Source organism: Meleagris gallopavo, chromosome 22 (genome assembly GCF_905368555.1).
Source record: "Meleagris gallopavo chromosome 22, MGAL_WU_HG_1.1, whole genome shotgun sequence".
NCBI lineage: Eukaryota > Metazoa > Chordata > Aves > Galliformes > Phasianidae > Meleagris > Meleagris gallopavo.
The window spans coordinates 6,609,904-6,630,085 of record NC_139425.1 but is presented as its reverse complement, the minus strand read 5'-3'; the positions used below and the strand labels follow the sequence as shown (position 1 = coordinate 6,630,085).

Below are 20,182 nucleotides of genomic sequence, written 5' to 3'. Positions count from 1 at the left end.
CACACCATTTACACTGGAAGAGACAACCTATAATAAAGAATATGTGATCACGTGGAAGTTCAGCATGTGACCATGTTACTCAGCTTTAAACAACTTTACAAATACTCAATAAGTCACTTGCACGTAAGATTTTCTAAAGAAATGAACAGAAATTAATTCAGTTGTGATCCCACTATTTTCTGCAGCTGGACTCCTTGGGTCTAGTACACAAACTTCCAAGGACAGTAAGTCATCTTTTAAGACAACAAGTGCAAAAAGTGATCATTATGCATCAGTGACACAGAATGACAATAGTTAGAAATTTGGGGTCCTTCTATGCTGAAAGAAAATACCTCCCTCAGCCTTGATCTCACCTGCTGAAGACCCCCAGCTTGTCCCTGACCACCCACACTCTGACCTGCTCCATACTGCAGTGTCCCCTAGGCCTCTTCCTAAAAACATCAGATCTGACTATTTTTCCTTAATTATCTGGGCAGTGATCTCTCCCATAAACACTTAACATTTTTAATTCAGTATCGATTGACTTCACAACATATTCTCTGAGTTCCCTCACTAATTTCTGTAATTCACGCTTTTTTTTTTTAATCTCAGTCTGAGACTCCCCAATTACATTCTTGCCTAATTGCCTACTTTCCCTTTTTTTTTTTTTTGCTTTTTTTTTTTTTTTTTGCTTCTTACTATTTCTTTCAAAAATTGTGCACAACTTTTCTACATCAATGAACTTCCTCTAAGTTCTTCTTTATGTTCTGCTGTTCATTCCATAATCACACAGAAATTTTGCCCAGGAAGAAAACCTGTGTCTGATCTCTGTGTTGCCTGTACTGGAACCTAACTGCCCTGCTTAGATTTCTTCAGAAGCTTGCATATTATCTGTACCTGCTAAGACATTGCTTCCTATCTAAGCTCTAGTGCTTATTACGTCTGACAGAGGCCTATAGCATTGCTGTGGAAATATACTGCAGCAAAAGAATTAATAAAACTTCATTTTGGAAACTTCCAGTTCTACAGAAAATTATTACTATTCCAATCAAATTGTTTCTAGTGATACAAGTACATAAACATTCCTACATGGAATTAAATTTCATAACTACAATCTTCCTCTCAATTTGGAAAAACATCTACAATAACTCAAATGATCTTAACAATTTATACTTAAAACACTTAATCCATTCCCACCTCTGGTTTCTCAGGCAAGGGCTCATTCTGCAGAACTTTCAGTGCTTTAGCAGCTGCATCATGCTTAGCAGCTTGTCTTGTTCTTCCTTTCCCATGAAACTGTTGCCCCCCAATTGAAAGCTCAACTTGATAAAGTAAAGGCCCAACAGGAAATGGGTAAAAGTACCTATAAAGAGATAAACATAAGTAAATAGTTTGGCCTACAAAGCAAACCTACAGAAACATAAAATATATGTGGAAGAATCCCTTAGGTATCAGTAACCACTTCTCAGCACATAAGCACAAGTACTAAAAGCCAAATTTTAAGTCTAAAAGATTTTAGGGAGATATATGTAAAGGAGACTATTGACATTTCTTATTTTACAATGTTTTATAACAATCTAAAATAGCAAAGGACAATATAACTATGCTTTGACAAAGTTGTTAGTCCTGCAAGCTTTAAATTCTTCATTTCAATGCTCAGAACATTCTTTAAACTGAATCTGCAACTTAAGCAGTTAATTTGAAAAAAAAAAGTATCCAATTGTTTCTACACAGAAAGGAAATGCAAGAAATATAAGGTATTCCCTTCATGAAGCCAAATATATCCAAGTGTCCTTCAAAACACTTCATCATCTGGTTCAATTCCTTCACATTCCCCTTCTGCCAGAAGACAAAACCATTAAGACAAATTGCAGTTTTGCATGGAGTGTATCTATCAAGACCTTTTTGCCTCAGACTTGCATTTTTCAATAGTTTTCAGATGAAGAGAGCAGAAATTCAAAAACAATAGCCTGCAAAACCCCAAAATTATACAATACATACCGTGGAGGATAAGTACCACCTCTCATTGTATAGTTGTAAGTGGATCTCATCCCTGTATAAGGATCAATAGGTTTATACATAGGTTTCTTTCCCAGCTTCATGCAAAGCGCATTCAACTCCACTGTGGGAGTTACACTGTCTAAATAAAAAGGAAATAAAGAGTTGTCCAGCTGTCACCAGAGACTGCAGTAATACAAGCTCTCATCCTGTCTCCAAGCAGAGAAAAAGACGACTTTGCCATTTCATATTCAGAACTCAAAGAATATACATGTGTGATGCACATTACATTACAAGCCTAGATCAACTGTGCCAATTCTCTTATACACTTTTTTTCTTTTATTTGGTGAAGCTTTGTTAAGCTACAGATTGAGTTTTACAGCATAGCTAATATGTTGTGCAGAGCAGCAATTTCTTTTTCTAAAATATCTTTTGAAATTAACAGACATACTACACATATCTTCTGCTTCTGTTGTTTACTGAGAATAACTGAGTATTTCTTTTTGTATTCAACAACTAACGAAGGTTTTTATGACTCTTCCCTTTCAAATTGCAATTTGCCTTTTGACAAGGAAGGTATATTGCTGCTGGTGGCTCTAAACATTTTTTCATGTGGATGAGTAACTGACTGACTATTCTCATCTGATAAAGAACAGTCACATAAATGTAAAGGAAAGTTTTAAGGTAACCGCAGGAAAGAAAAAAAAAAAAAAAGAAATTACAGAACAGATTCATAGAAAAAAAAATAGGTAATTGCTAATTTCTAGTATTTTTCCTGTTTGCTGTACCAAGTGCTACTAAAGAAAGAATTTAGGTGATATCAAATACAGCTGGTATTAGAGTTTTATCCTTTGCTGAATGGAATAATGCCATCCTTAGAGAGCTTTCAACTCAAGTGACATGCAAAGTTATCACATGTGTAGCTGAGATGAGAGGCTACTTCACATTCTAGATATATCCTCAAAGCAATCTTAGAAAACAAGAGGTTGACTAAACACTGCAACAACTTCAATGCTTTTCTACAACTCCACTTCTACTTCTCTTTAAAGAAATGCAAATGAAGCATCTTTCAAAGTTTTTAATCAACTGCTGGACGCAGATTTAATAGTTCACTTAAATTTTTAAGGAAATCTTTATCATCAAGCTCCTGAACTATCCTGTAAAAATTGTCAAATTCATCCACCTATGAAAAATATTATTCTTTGCTGTGACTGAATTCTTGATAGTTTTTTTTTTTTTTTTAAGATTATAATAAAAATCTTTTCAAAGATTCCACCAAGCAATACAACAGAAAGCAGCAAGTTAAGCAGTAGGTTCTTCAAAAGCCTGAGTGAATGATGAAAAAAAATATATCTGTACTTTTAACTTGTTAATTTTTGTTGAATTTTTATGATGCCTACCATGATCAAAGGTTAAATATCAAGATGACTTTCTCAAAAAACCCAACTATTGCTATTATTAAATACACAGAACATAATGTCAGTATCACCCTTTTTATTTATCCTTATGCAACTTTACATATATATTAAAACCAGAAAGCTAAATTCCTCATTGTTTGTCGGTTTCTGTATCAGTTTGGTGAGGTATATACCTGGATTCTTGCCTTCACTACGAGATGGACGAGCTGTAGGTTTCGGGAACTTTGTCCCTTCCAAGGCTTTGGCAGCTGCTGCATGTTGCGCTTTTTTAATACTAGTTCCTTCAGCTTCCCAGTGCTGGTCCCCAAGAGTCAGCTGCACTGTAAACACCTGAGAAATAGAAAACATGTTTTACGAGTGGGTTCAGAATTTACAATAGTTATTAGACTGTCTTCCACGGAACTGTGAGTCTTCTACTGATGCAAAAGTCGAGAAGACAGTATCCAGTGCTTTCCTTTACTAATGTCAACTCCATGTTTTAAACATCTGGGACATCTACAGGATATCCCTGATTACTTAACTATGAATTTCACAAAACTGCAGCTAGCACTATCCTAGCATACCAAATGAGATGATACAGGCCGTAAAACAAAAGAGGCAATGCATACAGAGGTGACCATAACGGGGGTAAATGGTATGTCAACATCCATCAGAACAGATGCCCTGGAAATCACACTTTATTCCCCAACAACTTGCTGTTTTAACACCTTGTTGTTTTGTTTTTTTTTTAATAAACTGTATTTACCAGTAGTTTGAGGAACAGTAAGTTCACATTGCACCAAAAAACCTCCTGCATGCCCCCAAGGGATTACAAACCTGTCTGATTATAGAGCAATGCTGTGATACTTCTTTTTATATGAGATAAGGAAGGATATATATTGCCCTAAATTTTCACAAATTAATCAGACAACAGAAAGCCAAAGTCTCTCTGGTAATTAAATGAAATTTAATTTCAGTCAGAATGAAAACAAGTGAACAGATGCTCTGAATGTTATTCCATTACTTTTTGCAAAGGCAAGCCTTGCCTGCTTTGCACATTGAAGTTGACATTATGCATGTTTGGGTTGAAAGATTTTAATTCTCAGCATTACCCACATCAAAGGCAATTCTTCCTGCATACAACACTAACACTGTTCCAGACAACACCTTAAGGAGATGGTGTCAGATTAAATAGATGTAGCTCAGGCTGATTTTCCTTGTATGCCTTGACCCTTTCAATAGAGACCTCCAATGAGAACTAAAAAGCTTAATAATGTTAAAACTCACATCCTCATTGTTCTTTGAAGTAACACAAATTGCTTCTATAATTACTGCATTCCTTAGAAATTCTCTCTCTATGGGTAAACAGCACACTAAACAAACTGCATATTACTGGGCTTTTAACATACTGCACAAGATTGCAGTGATATCGGATGAACACCACGTGCTGGCTTGTCCTAAGCATTTTCATAATCCCCACCACTATGGACCAAAGATTCTTTTGCTAATCCAACTGTTTTGGCCCAGATGAATGTTCGGCACTGTTCAACTGTATCGTACTTCAGGCATCAAAAAAATACATACTAAGATCCTTGATTTCCAAACAGCTGACAATTAGGACAGTCAAGTTCATTTGATTTACAACTAAAGGCATATGCTTTGCCTTTCCACTAAAAAAGTACAAGAGCACGAAGAAGAGAAACAAGAGACTTATATGAATAGGTACCTTTGAATGAGCTGGACCTTGCTCACTCAGAAGCTTATATTCAGGCTGAATCTTGTTGAAACGGGCTAACTCATTCACAAGACACATTGGGGTTTTCTCTTTGGGGTTTGCCATGTTAGAAGGAGCTGAGAGATTATATAAAAACAGATAAATGAGCAGGTAGCAATGAAATCTACAAGCATTTTAAATAAAAATCCTACATTTTCTTAGCATCAATACCCCCCAGAAATACGTTCACTGGATTAGACAGTTCTGGTCATAAGCCAAAACAGCAACAGCACGTTCCCTGAAGAGCCTTGAGAGCTCCAAGCAGTGTATGAAAACGTTAAGTATTTTTCAGTATTACAAACAGGCCTCGGTGCAAAAGAGTGCCTCTGTCTTCTCAGACAGACTCTGTTCAGTGTGGAGAAAACATTACAAGCTGCTGTAATTGGATAAGTATTACTTCTGCAACATTCATGGGTCCAAGACATCAAAAATATATACATCTACTAATAGATACTCAATCTCACCTGCAGCTGCATTGGTAGATGTAACGGATGCAGAGGGTAAAGCAGAATTTTGGATAGGTCTACCTGCATTTTCAGAGGGCAAAGAACTAGTAGTAGAAGGAATACTCAGTGGCTGTGAAAGAGATGGGTTCTTATTCAATATTTGGCTCCCTGCAAGGGCAGTAGAAGGATTCTGAATTTGAACTTGAGACATGTTCACTTCCCACCAGAGCAAGTTACCGTAGGCAAACAGTTTTGAATGCAGGCAAACTCAGCAATGGAAACGAATTGCTGACCTAAAATGTAAAGATGGAAGGAGAAAAGTTAATACTGAATGTTTAGCATTCTCTAAATAATGATCTGCTGAAATTATTTCTCAATTAGCAAAAAAGGGAAAAGGGGAAAAAAGCATTAAATCAAGCAGTCATTGTTTCCATTTGGTATGCAGTAAGTCTCTCAGACATCCAGTTTTAATAGCACATTTCAATCTCTAAACTCTAAAAGTAGTATAAGAGTCTTATTTATGTTTGCTTATTTAACTTCCCGACTCTGCTCCAACACTGAGTCACCTTACAAAACAAATCCTGTTACTTAAACTGATAACCACTGCTTATACACTAAGCATAGAGCAACTTGCATGAGCAGATCACTCTTCTTACTATTTCGAGTCAATTTTATTTTTTCTTTTTTTTTTAAGCCTGGAAGGGCAAGCAACAAATGTACTCTTCATGGAGAAATTCTTCAGAACACATCGTTGTTTTTTTTTTTTTTTTTATAAACATATACTTTTGCTTTTTTCCAGGATCATTAAGGAGAACACCTGATCATTTACAAGGGAACCCAACTGATGTCTAGCAGAAAAATGCTGACGTAGCTACTGGTGGAAAAAAGATGTAAGAGCTTATAAACATTGTAAGTGACATACACTTTGAAGGATACTTCTATTCGTGTCATGAAGTGTCAGTCACAGTTCCAAGCTATCACTTTAGAGTTACTCAGCCTCACAATCCTGTAAGCAAGGGTTGAGTGTGCTCACAGGCAACATGTTCTTGTAAGAAAAAAAACACCTCCAAGCAATGCACTTGCAGCAGGCATATGAAATACTGTGATAGGTCCTTCCTCCACTGACAAATTACTGTTAGATTTCTGTTACACATGGATGCAACATTATCTTCATGCTCAGACAGTTAAACCTAAATATACACTAGGAGGTTGCCAGTTTGAGGCTATCACTGCTGCCAGAGCTCAGCTGTCCATATCCACTTACTATCCACATATCAATTTGTTCAAAATAAATTTCACAGCCAAGTAAATACATTTTACACACAAACGCACACACATGGATGCACACACTCATCTGCCACAGACTTTATTAGGGCATCGAACAAAGGGTTTTGTTGTTTTTTTTTTCCCCCTGACATAATTACAGATGAAGGGTACAAGTGAAATCACTGCTCCAGATACCACCGGGGAGCTATTAGTAGCAACACAACTCCACAAGTGCTCAGTAAGCCTCAAATTCTGAACCTGTGAATGGGCTTCCCAGTGTAAGAGGAGCAGCGGTGAGTCAGACTGAAGCTTTTAGCTTGGTACTGAAAGACAATTTTGAGGGGAGAACTCAGGGTAATACACTCATACAAAGATTTTATCTGGTAAGAAAAAAAGCTACAGAAAACAACACATACAAACCAATCTGCCATCTGGAATATTTTAGCTTTGAAGAACTACCATAAGCACATCAGGCTTACCACACTGCTGGCTGGATAGCTTTGTTTTTCACTAGACAAGGAAATTACTTCAGAAGACCTTGTTAGTTCACAAGATCTATACGTGCTCCCTATACTCAAAGTAAATGCTATATTTGACTATCAAAGAGTGCACTAGGTGCATTGTAACTGTGGAAAGGGCACTGGGGAGTCCTATCTGAAGGAGCTCAAAGAAATTGAAAGACAGAGATCAAAAGTATGTAGACTAAGACTCTGGGGTAATCATTTTATAATAGCTAAGTTTCATTCCCAGAAGCATTACTAGAAACCCTGAACATATTCAAATATAATACAACAATTGCCACAAACAAATAAGTAATCTTGTAGTCCTATAAAAAGTGAATGATCATTTACTGCTGAAGCACAGCATCCCTCAAATTAACCAAAGTTCACAAATTTGTGATCCCCACATTTTGAGAACACCAAAATTTTTGGTTTAGAAGTCAGTAACACCAGGATCTTTTCAGATCATGCTGAAAAGAAAGTCTGAAACATTTTTCTTAGAGCTTTGCCCTGAAGTGCTTCATTTCTAAAGCAAGACATTACTTCACTTACTTGCAATCACATGTTTATTGGGAATGTGGAATTTCAACACCAGAAATATGTATTCTAAAGTGGTTTTCTAGTCAACTATCACACAGTGCAGAGAAGAATCATATACTTTCAATAGCAAAGCTCAGCTAAATAAGCATCTCATCAAATCCATATCTGGCTAGAAATCTGCAAAAGTCTTTTGTATTAAGTACAATCTATCACAGGATATTTTAATTCTAAAGCAATTCTGCAATTTTCTATTTAAAATTTGCACATAAAGACATTTCAGCTTTCACTGTCAGGTCACAAATGAGCTCTGTTGTATATTGTATTCGATTTTTCCACTATTTTTGTGGTGTACTGAAGTTCACCTCTTACATTTCATTTTCTCAAAACTCACTTCGTAGGCTCATAAAGCAGTTGTGGATGGCGATTAAAAACAGTATAAAAGCATAACTCCTCATTCCAGAAACAGCTTAGCAGAGGATACTCTAAATCACCATTCTACTGTATGTCTCAGGCTCCTGGATGCAAAGAAAACTGCTACTACTGCAGAACACAAACTGAATTCTATCAGCATATCCACAGAACAGCACAGATATTCTACAACCACAGACATCCTCTCAAGCATCTGTTTCAAGGATGTCAGTATGTGCTTTAGAGCAAAATCCAACATTATTCTAAATGTAAAGAAAGAACACTGCATTCAGTAGTTCAGCTTTAAAAACATTAACTTCTACAACTTATTCTTCCTTCATCCTGTTTCACTCTCATGATACTAGGCAAACCTTAATGCTGGTCCCTCTTTTTTTTTTTTTATTCCAAGAAAGTAAGTCCCCAACAAGGATGATATTAGTTCACTTGCTATATTTACTGCAGGATACTGAAGAACCTCACACCAGGACAGTCTGGACTATTTTCTATCCAGATCTCACTCTATCAAGAGAGAAAGTCATCTGCATCCAGTCCAAAAAAGCTTCTTTTTGAACACCTCTAATTATAACAACATTCAGGATAAACAATTCAGGCATTATTCACAAAATCTTTGGAGACTTAAGCACAAATCCTATTGCTTAAAACAACAAAGTTTTGGAAACCAACCCAACTGAGAATAGGCTTCAGCTGTTCACATTCCACAACCAGACAAAAAAAAAGTCACTGCAGACACATCCATCGCTCACAACATGCTTGTTCTCAGCGTGGGAACAATTGCCCAGCTTCTCTGACAGTCCAGCTGCTCGGCCATGTTTAAACACGGCTTTGAAGCACACCTCCCAGAACTCACCACTCAACCTCCTCCAGCCTGACAAGTCAAAAACGGGAAGAGTTCAGCCCTCCTGTACCTTCTAGGAATGCAAAGACTTCCAGAGGAGTCAGGTATCGCAAGTTTCAGCACAGCTTGCTTTAAGCATCTGTAAGACTCCAATAGTCCCACCCACTCTTTGCAAAATACTCTGCAATTACACATGTAACCAGGGTTTGATGACCAAAACTACTGTACAAATATTTGGCCTCTGAAACTATTAATATAACAAGAAAGAAAAAAAGGTGCTCAACAAGATCACGTGAGTGTTCCTTTCCATGACTCTTTCTAAAGGTGGAGGAAGTAGCAGCAGCAGTATCTAACAGAATTGAAATTTTAAGGAATCAATAACTGAATCTTTACTTGGAGCAGACATCTTAAACCTGCAGAACACCCCACAGTTCAGGATTTATCCCCACGACATTCAAGTAGCTGGAGAGCGGGCGTGCCAGGCGTTTTCCACAGCTGAACAGAAATTTATTACCAGGGAGACAGCTAAAATGCTATGACAATGAAACTCTTCCAATTGATGTATCATTTTAACCTGTCAGCATTAAGTACACTTAATGCTTCCTTCTATTATAACTGGTACATCATTGTCACACTGTGATTCTCTGATTTCCCTTTCACTCACCGATCTCATGTTTTTATATTCTAACCAAAAAATTTAATCAACATCCAGCAAGTTATCACCCATTCACAACTATTTCAGAGTTGATTAGATTGAATTTAGGCAGTGTTTCATAAATTCCTTCATAAAAACCTTCACTGCTTGGCTGTTAACACATCTGGTGATTTGTAAAGTTTCACTTTACAGATTTCTCACAATTTTAGACCCTGTGCGGTAATTTACAGGATCACATGCTACAAGTTGGCATATATAAATATAGAAGGCCAGGCTGGATGTGGCTCTGGGCAGCCTGGTCTGGTGATTGGCAACCCTGCACAAAGCAGGGGGATTGAAACTGGATGATCATTGTGGTCCTTTTCAACCCAGGCCATTCTATGATCCTATATTGTTTGCTTTTATAAAACATTTAGCTCCTTTCTACAAGCAACGTCAAAGCACACTCTGACAAAGTAAATTAGGACTTTGCTTCTAATTTCTCAGTTACTCAAGTAGCTTATGGAACTGAGTTGGTCTGTGTGAAATACTTCACTAGGATAAAAGAACTTACTGCACCTAATTGAACATTCAATTATAGGCTTTTTGTGGATAACAAAAGGGTTTACAATGCTTTCTCAGCATAACATGCTCTCTACTCTATAACAGCTCTACAAACCCCACACCATTCAAGAAAAAACAACTTACATAGGCCAGCTCACTGAATGGAGAAATGAAGATGCTGCTATCTCAGGTGATTTTTCCATGTAATCAGAGGTTAACAACTATTTCAAACATTTCAAGACAACAAATCACTGACCCCTACGCAATACTCGTGACACTGCTAGGACTTACAAGCTAACTACGACTGATAGACAGATGAACAAACTCATGTGTTACACATACCATCACAGGCAGCAGTAAATCATATAACTTGCTCCTTTCCCACCTTTGTCTATTTATTTTTGCTAAATCAGACATTAGTATTTTATATTTTATTGAGACAGTGCTGTCTCAATATTATCCTTATGATAATCCTCAAATTTTCATGGTTTGTTTTTTTTTCCTTTATCATAATTGCCAAAGTGTTGCACGTAGAAGCCAGAGGGCCACAAAACAGACACTTCCTGAGGTTAATCAGACTTCACCACAACACGTGCTTTCTCCAATATAATGCAAGTAAAAGGTAAGAAACTTGAACATTTTAAGTAAGTTTCCTGTACCTTTAGGAGATCCAGACAGTGGAGATTTGGATTTACTTGTGAATAGGGTATTTATGATGGAGAATCCCTAGGAGGAAAAAGAGAGAGTTAGCATTTTGCTTTAGAAAAGTATATTCTCTAAGAAACATGGATGGATTTGGGCTCACATATACTGAAGAGGAGGGGTTGACAAGCTGGGGCTGACAACAGCAGTCCACAAGCACAATACAGTTCTTGGAGTGGAAAAGAATAATCTTTCTCCATGCGTGAAGTGACAGAGCAAGATGTGGCAGGCTTAAAAGTGCATGGAGATAGAGCTTTCTAATAGTAAGGACTGCAATGCACCATACCACTGTGGGTGATGGAGACGACCTGTTGGCAAAATTTAAGTAATTGATAAACACACAACTTGGAATGAGGCCTCAGAGCTGCTACTGCAGACATATGCAATACCTTGCTGTTACCCTGTGTCCCAGGGACCACACAGCCCAGCCCCTACCAGAACCAGTCCTTCCCCATCATTGAAGGGCAGCACCTGGAGCTCAAAGATCAGGTTTGGAAAAGGGGATCTCACAATCTTCTAGCACAGATGTGCTCCGAACACTGAGTGGCCAGCTGAAAACACAACAGAGACCAAGTTCTCAAAGAAATATATTTTATTCATTGTCAGTAACAGAATATGGGAAGGTGTTCTGTTCTCTAGGACATGTACATCTGAGAGCCACATAACCATATGCCATTTAGCTGCCTATCACAGCTTGCAGGCATATCTCATTAAACCCTTCTGTGCACCCATTCATGAACTGCCAGCAGCAGAAAAGGGCTTTTTAGGTACAAGAGCAAAGGAGAATGAGAAACAGACACCAGACAAAACCATCAGGACACAAATTACAGGTTGAGATGAGAAGCTAAAGATTGTGTCATAGACAATATCCAAGAAAGAGTTCTACTACAGAAAATGAGAATCTAAACTAAAAAATTCTTTCTGAAACAGGATGTTTCACAACACAAGGCACCTTAACAGCTGCTGCCCCTTCAGTTGCATAGCAAGGGTAACTAATTTTCCTCATTAGTGACAAATTGTTCACAAAGAAGGACAATTCCCTGAAATGCATGCATTCGACAAGAACCAAAAAAAGCCTAAGCCCTATCTCTACCAAAGGATGCAAGTACCCAAGGTGGGACCCAAACAGAACCAAAACAACAACCCGTGGGACACACAGCACTCACTGACTGTCCCCTCTGTCACTGTACTCTCTCACTGGGCAGCCAGCCCAGCACACACCTACAGTCACCTACAGCATGCAGGCAGAGCAGAGCAGCCACTGGTCCGGCCACGCTCCCACCTGTTGCTGCAGATTGAGGAAGACTGCTGTGCATCCATCATAGCCAGGCAAAATACCTTTCAGAAAAGCTCCCTTCTTCCACCCTTTCCTAAAGGAACTTTAAGTAACTTGGATATGGTGGCAGAGCCTCCTTTTGTTGCATACTCATTTGGGAGCACTAAGAACACGTCTCCACAAATTCCATCAGGTTTACTGAGACGGTTCATTTCCTAACAAAGATCTGAAAAATGCACATCAGTAGCTCTGTACATATAGCACAAAATCCTAAAGCACTTGCCTTCTGGAACAGCATTAACAACAATACCTGACTATTTACAACTGAACTGTAAATAAATACACTCCACCAATAAAGATAAAAAACACTTCAAACTTTATAGACCCGAGGCTATTTACACAGCATATAAAGCACAGCTGAGCAGTGCCTTCTTCTTCAATAAATCTTTTTCTATAGCATCTGGGCAGGACAAGGTGCATCTCAAAACCAGCATCCAGTGAAGGAAAAGGTGCTGTTACTTCTAAATACAGGTAAGAGAAATCTTCAAGGAGAGAAAACTCTATTAGACAGAACAGCTCAGAAGCAATGGCACGGATGAGGCGATCACCAACGAAGATGAATGCTCACTCAGATGGCTGCTTCCAGCTGGGTGCTGCTGTCAAGAGGTGCTGCACAGAACTTCATATTTGGCTGCTGCACCCAGAAGTACAACGGGCCATGAAGCCACAGATACCAATTTCAGCTCACACAGTAACCAACATACAGATCTGCTCTATGGTTCCAGCCACATCTCCAAGAACTCTCAAGAATAAGGAACCCCCAGTAAAGATTCTGGACAACACAATGTTAAAAAATTTTTGAAACTTTGTATGTCCTCAGAACAAATCACTGCTTTTCGGTGAGCTACAGAATACAAAGCACAGATTTCTATTTTGCTCTGACTCTGCAGAGTTATGGTTGTCACACCCCAAATTAATTTCAACCAACGCATACTTCAATTTTGCCACCAACTACCTCAGATGTTGCCTGACTGACAGCAAAATCATGACTGATTATAAATGTTAGGAAAATTTGCAAAGAAAGTCTACTTAAATAATCACAAAGAATTGTTATCTCACCTGGTCTGGTGGTTGGCAACCCTGCACATAGCAGGGGGATTGAAACTAATTGATCACTGTGGTCCTTTTCAACCCAGGCCATTCTATGATTGTAGGATATACACTTCAGAGCAGTTCTGAAATAAAATTCTGAGCCAATATCAGAAAATGGTATGTGCAGAAAAAATTGAACCCATTTACTCCTAAAACTTTCCTCAGGATGCGATGCTCGCCTGGTTAAGTTATGACAGCTATCACCTCCAGAGCAGTCTGAACACACAGATTTGTTGCTTAATATCAGGATATCTCATCATGAGATGATAAATGGACAAATCAGGGAAGGCTCTGCTTCATCACAGCCATGGCTGTATTATTAAAACTCACTTTGAAAAGATTTATAAAAAACAATGATCTGCCAGCAGGGACAGAGCAACCGTGCAGTGCAGCTGTACATCGTTGGTAGAATTTAAGAACTTCTTTAAATATGCCATCCTAAAAGCAGGCAAGGGCTTTCTACGCAGGTGTCTCATTTCACTGCTATTGATACACCTCGCTGCCTATCAATTCCCTATGACGTTCCTCCCAGGTTTGCCTTTAACCTGCCAGAAAAAGGACAGAAAATCTCCAACCCACGGATCAATAGGAACGGCTGTCACTGCTCTCAGCACAGCACCACCCCGCAGAGAACACAAACGGACCCGAGCCGCGCAGCAGGGAACAGAGAGCAGCAAGGATGCGACAGGAACCTGTTGCTACCACAGCTCCTGAGAAACTCCGTGATGCGAGCAAGGAACGGGGAAAGAGCTCTGCTGCGGCGAGAGGACGGCACGGGGCCGGGAAGCAGCGCTGCCCGCCGCCGCCTCGGGGTGCGCGCCGCGACGTGCGCGGGGAGAAAACCGCGGGCCGCCGCGCCGTCCTTACAGCCAGCGGAGGGGCCGGGCGGCACCCCGACAGCCGCAGCCGCCGTCCAGCTCCGGGCAGCGGGCACGCCGAGAGCCCCCGGCTCCCACGGCCTCGCTCCGAGGGCGGCCGCCACCGCTCCCACCGCGCCGAAGCGGGACGGGGGCGGGCCGAGGGCAGCCGTCGTTCCGTCCGCCGTCACCTCCCGGTGGGCGCCGCCGGCTCCATCCCGGCGTTAGGGGCGGCCGGGGGCCGGCGCCGCTCCCGGCAGGGACCCGGCTCGGCTCGGAGGGGCGGCCCCGCGGCGCGCCCCCGCCACCTGCCCGCTCCTCCCGCGGCGGGGCCGCCCCTCCGAGCGGCCGGGCAGGGCCCGGAGCGGGGCGGGGGGAGCGGAGCCGGGCCCCTCCCCGGGGCCTCGCTAGGCCCCGCCGCCACCCCCCGCCCCGCTACCGGGGGGAGCCCGGGCCGCCTCCCCCTCACCTGGCTGCCTGGGCTGCGGCTCCCGGGCCGGCTGCGGGGGCGGGCCAGCGGGCGGCTCAGTCCATGGGCCGGGTCCCGAGGGGGCCGGGGGGCGACCGCGGCGGCGGAGGGAGGCGGCGGGCACAGGGCAAACACTAAAGAGAATGAGCGGGGCCAGCTCCGGCCGGGGAGGAAGTGACGCCACCGCGGCGGAAGGCGGGGGAGGCGGACAGCCAATCAGAAGCGTTCGAGCCCCGTCGGGAAACGCCCCGCTCCGCGCTTTCGGCCAACGGGCGCGAGGGCCGGCAGGAGCACCGCCTCCTTCGCGGCGACTACAAGTCCCGGCGTTCCTCGCGCTGGCGCTGTGGGCCGGCTCCGCGCAGTCAGAGTACGGTTCAGACTACAGCTCCCGGCGTGTACCGCGCGTGCCACGCTCTCCGTGCCCGGCCGGCGCCTCGAGGGAAGCAGCAGGACGGGTGCCGCCGCCGCTGCTCCCACCTTCCCCCGAGGCTCGGCTCTTTCCCTGCCCCGCTTCCCTGTTTCGAGGGCCGTCGAGGGCCGGGAGCCCCGGCCGCGGTACAAAGCGGCCCCGGGGTCCGCCCCGCGGCTCGGCTGCGAGCGGCCACGTCCGGGGGGGGCGGTGGCCGAGGCCTCGAGAGCGCTGCGGGAGCTCCGCGGGCCGTTGCGCTGTCTGGGCTGCGGCAGCGCATAGCCGCTTAAAGCGGCGCTTTGCGGGCGCGAACGGTGTGAGGCGCGGCGCAGTGCGCTCCGTTCCGTGGGGTCAGGAGAGGGACGGCTGAGTGCCGGCCGAGCGGCGCCGCTGTAAGCCGGGAGTTAATAGGAAACGTCAGCCGAGGGAGCTGCGAGCCGTGCGGCGCTGCGCTCTGTTTGCCCCGCTCCTCGCCGACCAGTTGGCAGCTGTGCCTGCAGCCTTGCAGCCCTGAAGTAACGCGGGCGCTCGGTTACTCGCCGCTCCCGGCACCGCAGCCCGGAGCGAGGCCCCGCACAGCAGCCGAGGCGGAATCGAGCTATGAATGAATCGATTCTGCGCTAAGACAGCAAAAATTCCAACGCTGCCATGAGATGTGTGCTTTCAGATGTATCATGGCGCTTTGAAGTCCCGATAACGTCACTGCGGATCGCAGAGCTCTCCAAAGCAGAGTGAAAGCAGCAGCGCCTGCCGCTGTCTGAGCGCTCGGGCTGTGAGGCGTGGAGGTTCTGAGGTTCTCCTTCCTCCTCACTGCAGCACCCGAAGTGCTGCTCAGGTTCTGGTGCGTGCCGTTCTTAGGCGTAGATATTTTAAAGGCGACGCTTTCCTTGCCTGTGTGATTTCTTAAGCGATACAGCTGCTTTTCATAACCAATCCACACAAGCAATCACAGTGCTAAGCAGTCCCATTCACGCGAGGTCAGGCCTATTTGTGAGGAAAAGATGTGAGAACTTGTTGCTTTAGAAATATTTTATCTTTCTTAATAGTGAAAAATACATTTTAGATTACAAGGTTGCAGTTAAACCCCGTGGCATCATTAAATTGCATGTCAGTAATTTATGCCATTTTCAGAAAAATAAAAGAGTGCCATTCAGCCCACAGCATTCACTGATCTAATATGTGTAACTTCATTCTACTGTAAGTGCAAAAGCCTTCATGTCCAGTAGCGAGAATCACAGCTACACCATTCCAGCAGAAACAAATGAGAAATAAAAAACATATCTAAAGCCCCATATCCACGTCTGTATTTAATACTGGTATGGATTCCAAAGATACCATAAAGAAAATACGTGAGACACATCAAATCCATTGACAATGTAGCATTTAAAAAACATTCTCTGGTATACAAGCATATAGACGTATATATCCCATATCACGTTGAAACACCTATTTGTATGTTCTTGTGGTCTGTTGCATCACAGTCTGTGCTGTTAGATCCTATTCCAGCAACAGTTAAACTTCAGAAGGAAGTGAAATTCCAGTGTTGTGTAATTGTTACTGTAAAGGCTGAATGTTGTCTATAACAGAAACAGCTTTTTGTGCAGATTTTTGTAGCAAGTTAGGGGAAGAGAGAAATACGAAAGTATCTTCTCTACTGCATTGGGTTTTGCTACAAGTTCAGTTTTATTTTTATTTTTACTCCTGGAAAATAGTGCAGGTTCTGTGTAAGTGTAAAGTCTGCTCCATTGAGACAAAAAGCATCTGCAGCCACGTTATAAAGTTGAATAGAGTTTTAATCAAATGCACGTGTAGTCTGAGGACTGCTTGGCACAGCACCTCCAACATCCACTGTGTTTCTCCTTCTCTTTGAAGGGTATTTACCCCTCTAATAACTTGCGTTATTATTATTACTTACTGAAAAATGTTACTGAAGACCTTTCCATTCTTAATGCAGCAGCTGGAACAAAACAGGACAGAGGCCCATTTCCAGATAACAACTTGTGAGATAGTTGAAACTTTAATTTCTTCTATGAAAGACACAACACTATCATTTCAGTATTTTCAGATGTTCATACAGAAATCTGATTTTTGTTATTAATATATTTTGTTACTAATTTCAAAATATCCCTTATATCAGGCACAAAAAAAGGAGCATGAATTTCTTTTCACAGCTTTTGGATATTAAATCTCAGGAAAGCTAAATACGCCAACGAGCTGTGCTAAACCCCTTTCATTCTGCTTTTCTGACTCATTTGTAACAAAATATTTTTCTTCACTTCTATTAATTACTTCACAGTAATAACATATTTACTTCTAATCGCATCTTGAATACAAAACATTAAGTCCCAGTATGAGCTTTGACCTCATGTGAATTCAAAAATCATTACTCTGAGAGAAAACTTTCAGGCCTATCTACAGTCACTTTGAACTGTCTATCAACAGAAGCTACTGAGTTTGTCATGTACTGGCTGGTAGCTCCTGGGAACACCTCAGTATGTGAAGCATTAGGTCAAGGTCTGAACCAGCATATGAGCACCTGGGGAAGGGCCGTAGCCAGCCCTGGGAGCACACGTGGAAGCAACTCACCTGCATGACCCGGGCATCCCTAACCTCATTTCAGGGCTGGCAGCAACAAGGGAAGCATCTCTACTCAGAAATCGCCTCAGAACTGGGTAAGCAATTCCTTCTTTATTACCTGATTGTGACCTCTACCTTTTGTGGGTGATCTGAAACTGGTTTAAAGCAATTACATCTGCTACTGCCTATCCTTATAACCACTTTTCCTCTAAATTACAGTAAGGCAGTAATTAGTTCATTTAAACAAACAGGGGTAGGAAGGTAAGGGAAAATAAAGCATTTATTCTTTTCATTTCAATTTTTCCTCTCAGCTATTTTTTTTTTTTTTGGCTGATGGATCAGCAAAACACATCATATTTTTTAGTAACTATTTTAAGACAGTAATCAGTGAATGACGTTGGGAGCTTTGGGACATGAAAACCAACAATCTACTTCGGAGCAGTGTGTAGCCATATCCCAAGGGGAGGACAGCACTGGGCATGGGGTGAACCAGCTCCACTGCTTACAGCACGGTGCCCAAACCTCCACACTGCTACAGCCAGACTTCATTACCCAAGCTGCAGGTGTATGTTTGTGCTGTACTGCAGGGAACACACCTTTGATTCTTCCAAAGTTTTGTCAAACTGTTTTCAGATGTCTTAGCCAGCATCTCAGCTGCAGTTCTGACTGCATGAGGTGTGCAGTTTCAGGACAAAGGGAAAATCGCTTGTCTTCTATGGGAATGAGTGAACCTGGGGGGAAGGCAAAGAATGTAAACAGATTGCTGCGAGCAGCTCTGAAATCCCACACAGTGCCTTCTGGTTATTTTGTTCTTGTGAAATACTGCTCTGACAGCTTGAATCTGACCTGTCCTTGACAGTATTAGAGGAAGGCTGTTCTCATTGAAAGGTCACGGAACAAGTGCAGAAGTACATTCACCAATCAAAGTACAGCATAGTGAAAAGTACCTTCAAATAAGCTGCTGAGAGCCTAAAGAAAACAGAATTTTCTGAAAGCAGAAGTCAGCTGTGAGATAGAACGTGCTCTGGCTCATCAGATATTTCTTAGAATGAATGCTCTGGCTCGCTGGAAGGATGACTTTTACCTCAGCACACATTTAAATTAAGAAAAAAAGAAACAGAACTTTGTATTAGTAGGTGCTGCTGCCACTGCAGGAATGCTGGAATCATTTTGGTCCATTCAGAACCCATCAAAAAAGAATATGTAGTGGTCTTGAGGGTTGTGGGTTCTTTGTTGTTCTAAAGAATAAAGTGTTCAGTTTTTTTCTTTTGTTACAGAAGACACAGTATTTAGAAATTGAGAACTGTAAGTCAGTATGATCCAAATAAACTAGGAGAGTAGATTAGTTTTGTGATGTCAAGGGATGCAAAACAGATCTCCTTTTATCAATTTCGTACTCAAAAAGAAGTAATCATTTTTCCCTTGAATACATATACTACCACTATCAGTTACAAGGGAGAACTGGTGACAGTTCTAAGATGTGCAGTTGTCTGAAATCAAAGCAGATGCTGACAGGCCCTCAGAAGATCCACTGACAGCAGGTGTTCTCAGTCTGAGCTTTCTGAAGGAACTGGTATTTGTCCAGCAGTGTAATAAAAGAATACACTGAAGGGCTGAGAGAAGTTCAGTCTTCTGAAAACTGTTATCGCCTTGCTTGTCAGTTTCCATTAAAATCAACAGATAAATCGGTGCGGAACACTGTGTTGTCTCCTAAATCTTGAGGATAGGAGATGTCAGAAGTAGCAATAAGGTTTCCACCTGAATAAAGGTGAGGGCACTGCTAGCAACATTTCCTTGTACGCTGAAGAAGAAATGATCTTTGTGCCTGCACTACATTAGAAGATGTCATTTCCCCAAAAGGTTAAGCGTTGTAAATAAACGCTCATATGCCTTCTGCAATCTGCAGAATACATCAGGACTAAACAACATAACATTAAGTGCCATGGCCACAAAGTCTAAGATAGTCAACTCTGAATCTTCTGAAGGGCAGTTATGCCACTAGTATTTGTTGATCTGAAGTCACTTAGGCACTTAATCACACAAGATGCCTGTCCAACAAGAAAAAGCCACACCTTGCTGGAAACGCAACTCTGTGAATGTGAAGATAAAGTTTTTCCTTGGCTGCCTCTCAGAAAGGTTCTGGCTTGCTGCAGTACATCTTGACCAGTTCCCTTTCTTATCAGTAAAGAAAGAAAAATCTGTTCACTCTAAATAGTCAGCACCGTGTCCCTCATAGAAATCACACTTCAACTGCAGAATGAGGATGATCTAACACAATCAGCCCCTTAATATTGCACTGCACTGAAGAACCCCAGTCTAGCATACACACATAGGCTGTCTAGACTAGATGCCAAGGTGGCATGTCAAATTACAGTTAT

At 42.0% G+C, this 20,182-nt stretch overlaps 1 protein-coding gene and 1 long non-coding RNA gene across 24 annotated transcripts in view; one reads left to right on the top strand and one right to left on the bottom strand.

Moving 5' to 3' along the window:
- LOC146542965 (uncharacterized) overlaps positions 1-10,673 on the top strand; it is a 29,787-nt gene extending 19,114 nt beyond the window's left edge. The window contains exon 3 of the long non-coding RNA XR_014887660.1: positions 6,394-10,673. This is a non-coding gene — a long non-coding RNA (uncharacterized LOC146542965). The remainder of the gene's footprint in view (positions 1-6,393) is intronic.
- STAU1 (staufen double-stranded RNA binding protein 1) overlaps positions 1-15,001 on the bottom strand; it is a 38,657-nt gene extending 23,656 nt beyond the window's left edge. For 17 of the 23 annotated variants that reach the window (XM_085241239.1, XM_085241230.1, XM_085241238.1 and 14 more), the window contains exons 1-7: positions 14,819-15,001; positions 11,022-11,088; positions 5,613-5,887; positions 5,101-5,225; positions 3,569-3,725; positions 1,981-2,119; positions 1,177-1,342 (exon numbers count right to left, since the gene is read on the bottom strand). In XM_085241239.1, coding sequence (XP_085097365.1) covers positions 1,177-1,342; positions 1,981-2,119; positions 3,569-3,725; positions 5,101-5,225; positions 5,613-5,805 — 780 coding nt within the window. In that variant the 5' untranslated portion in view covers positions 5,806-5,887; positions 11,022-11,088; positions 14,819-15,001. Of the gene's footprint in view, positions 1-1,176; positions 1,343-1,980; positions 2,120-3,568; positions 3,726-5,100; positions 5,226-5,612; positions 5,888-11,021; positions 11,089-14,184; positions 14,661-14,818 lie in introns of those variants that run through there. The other 6 variants (XM_085241242.1, XM_085241247.1, XM_085241248.1 and 3 more) reach the window with 4 other exon arrangements.
- Positions 15,002-20,182: the final 5,181 nt, after the last annotated feature.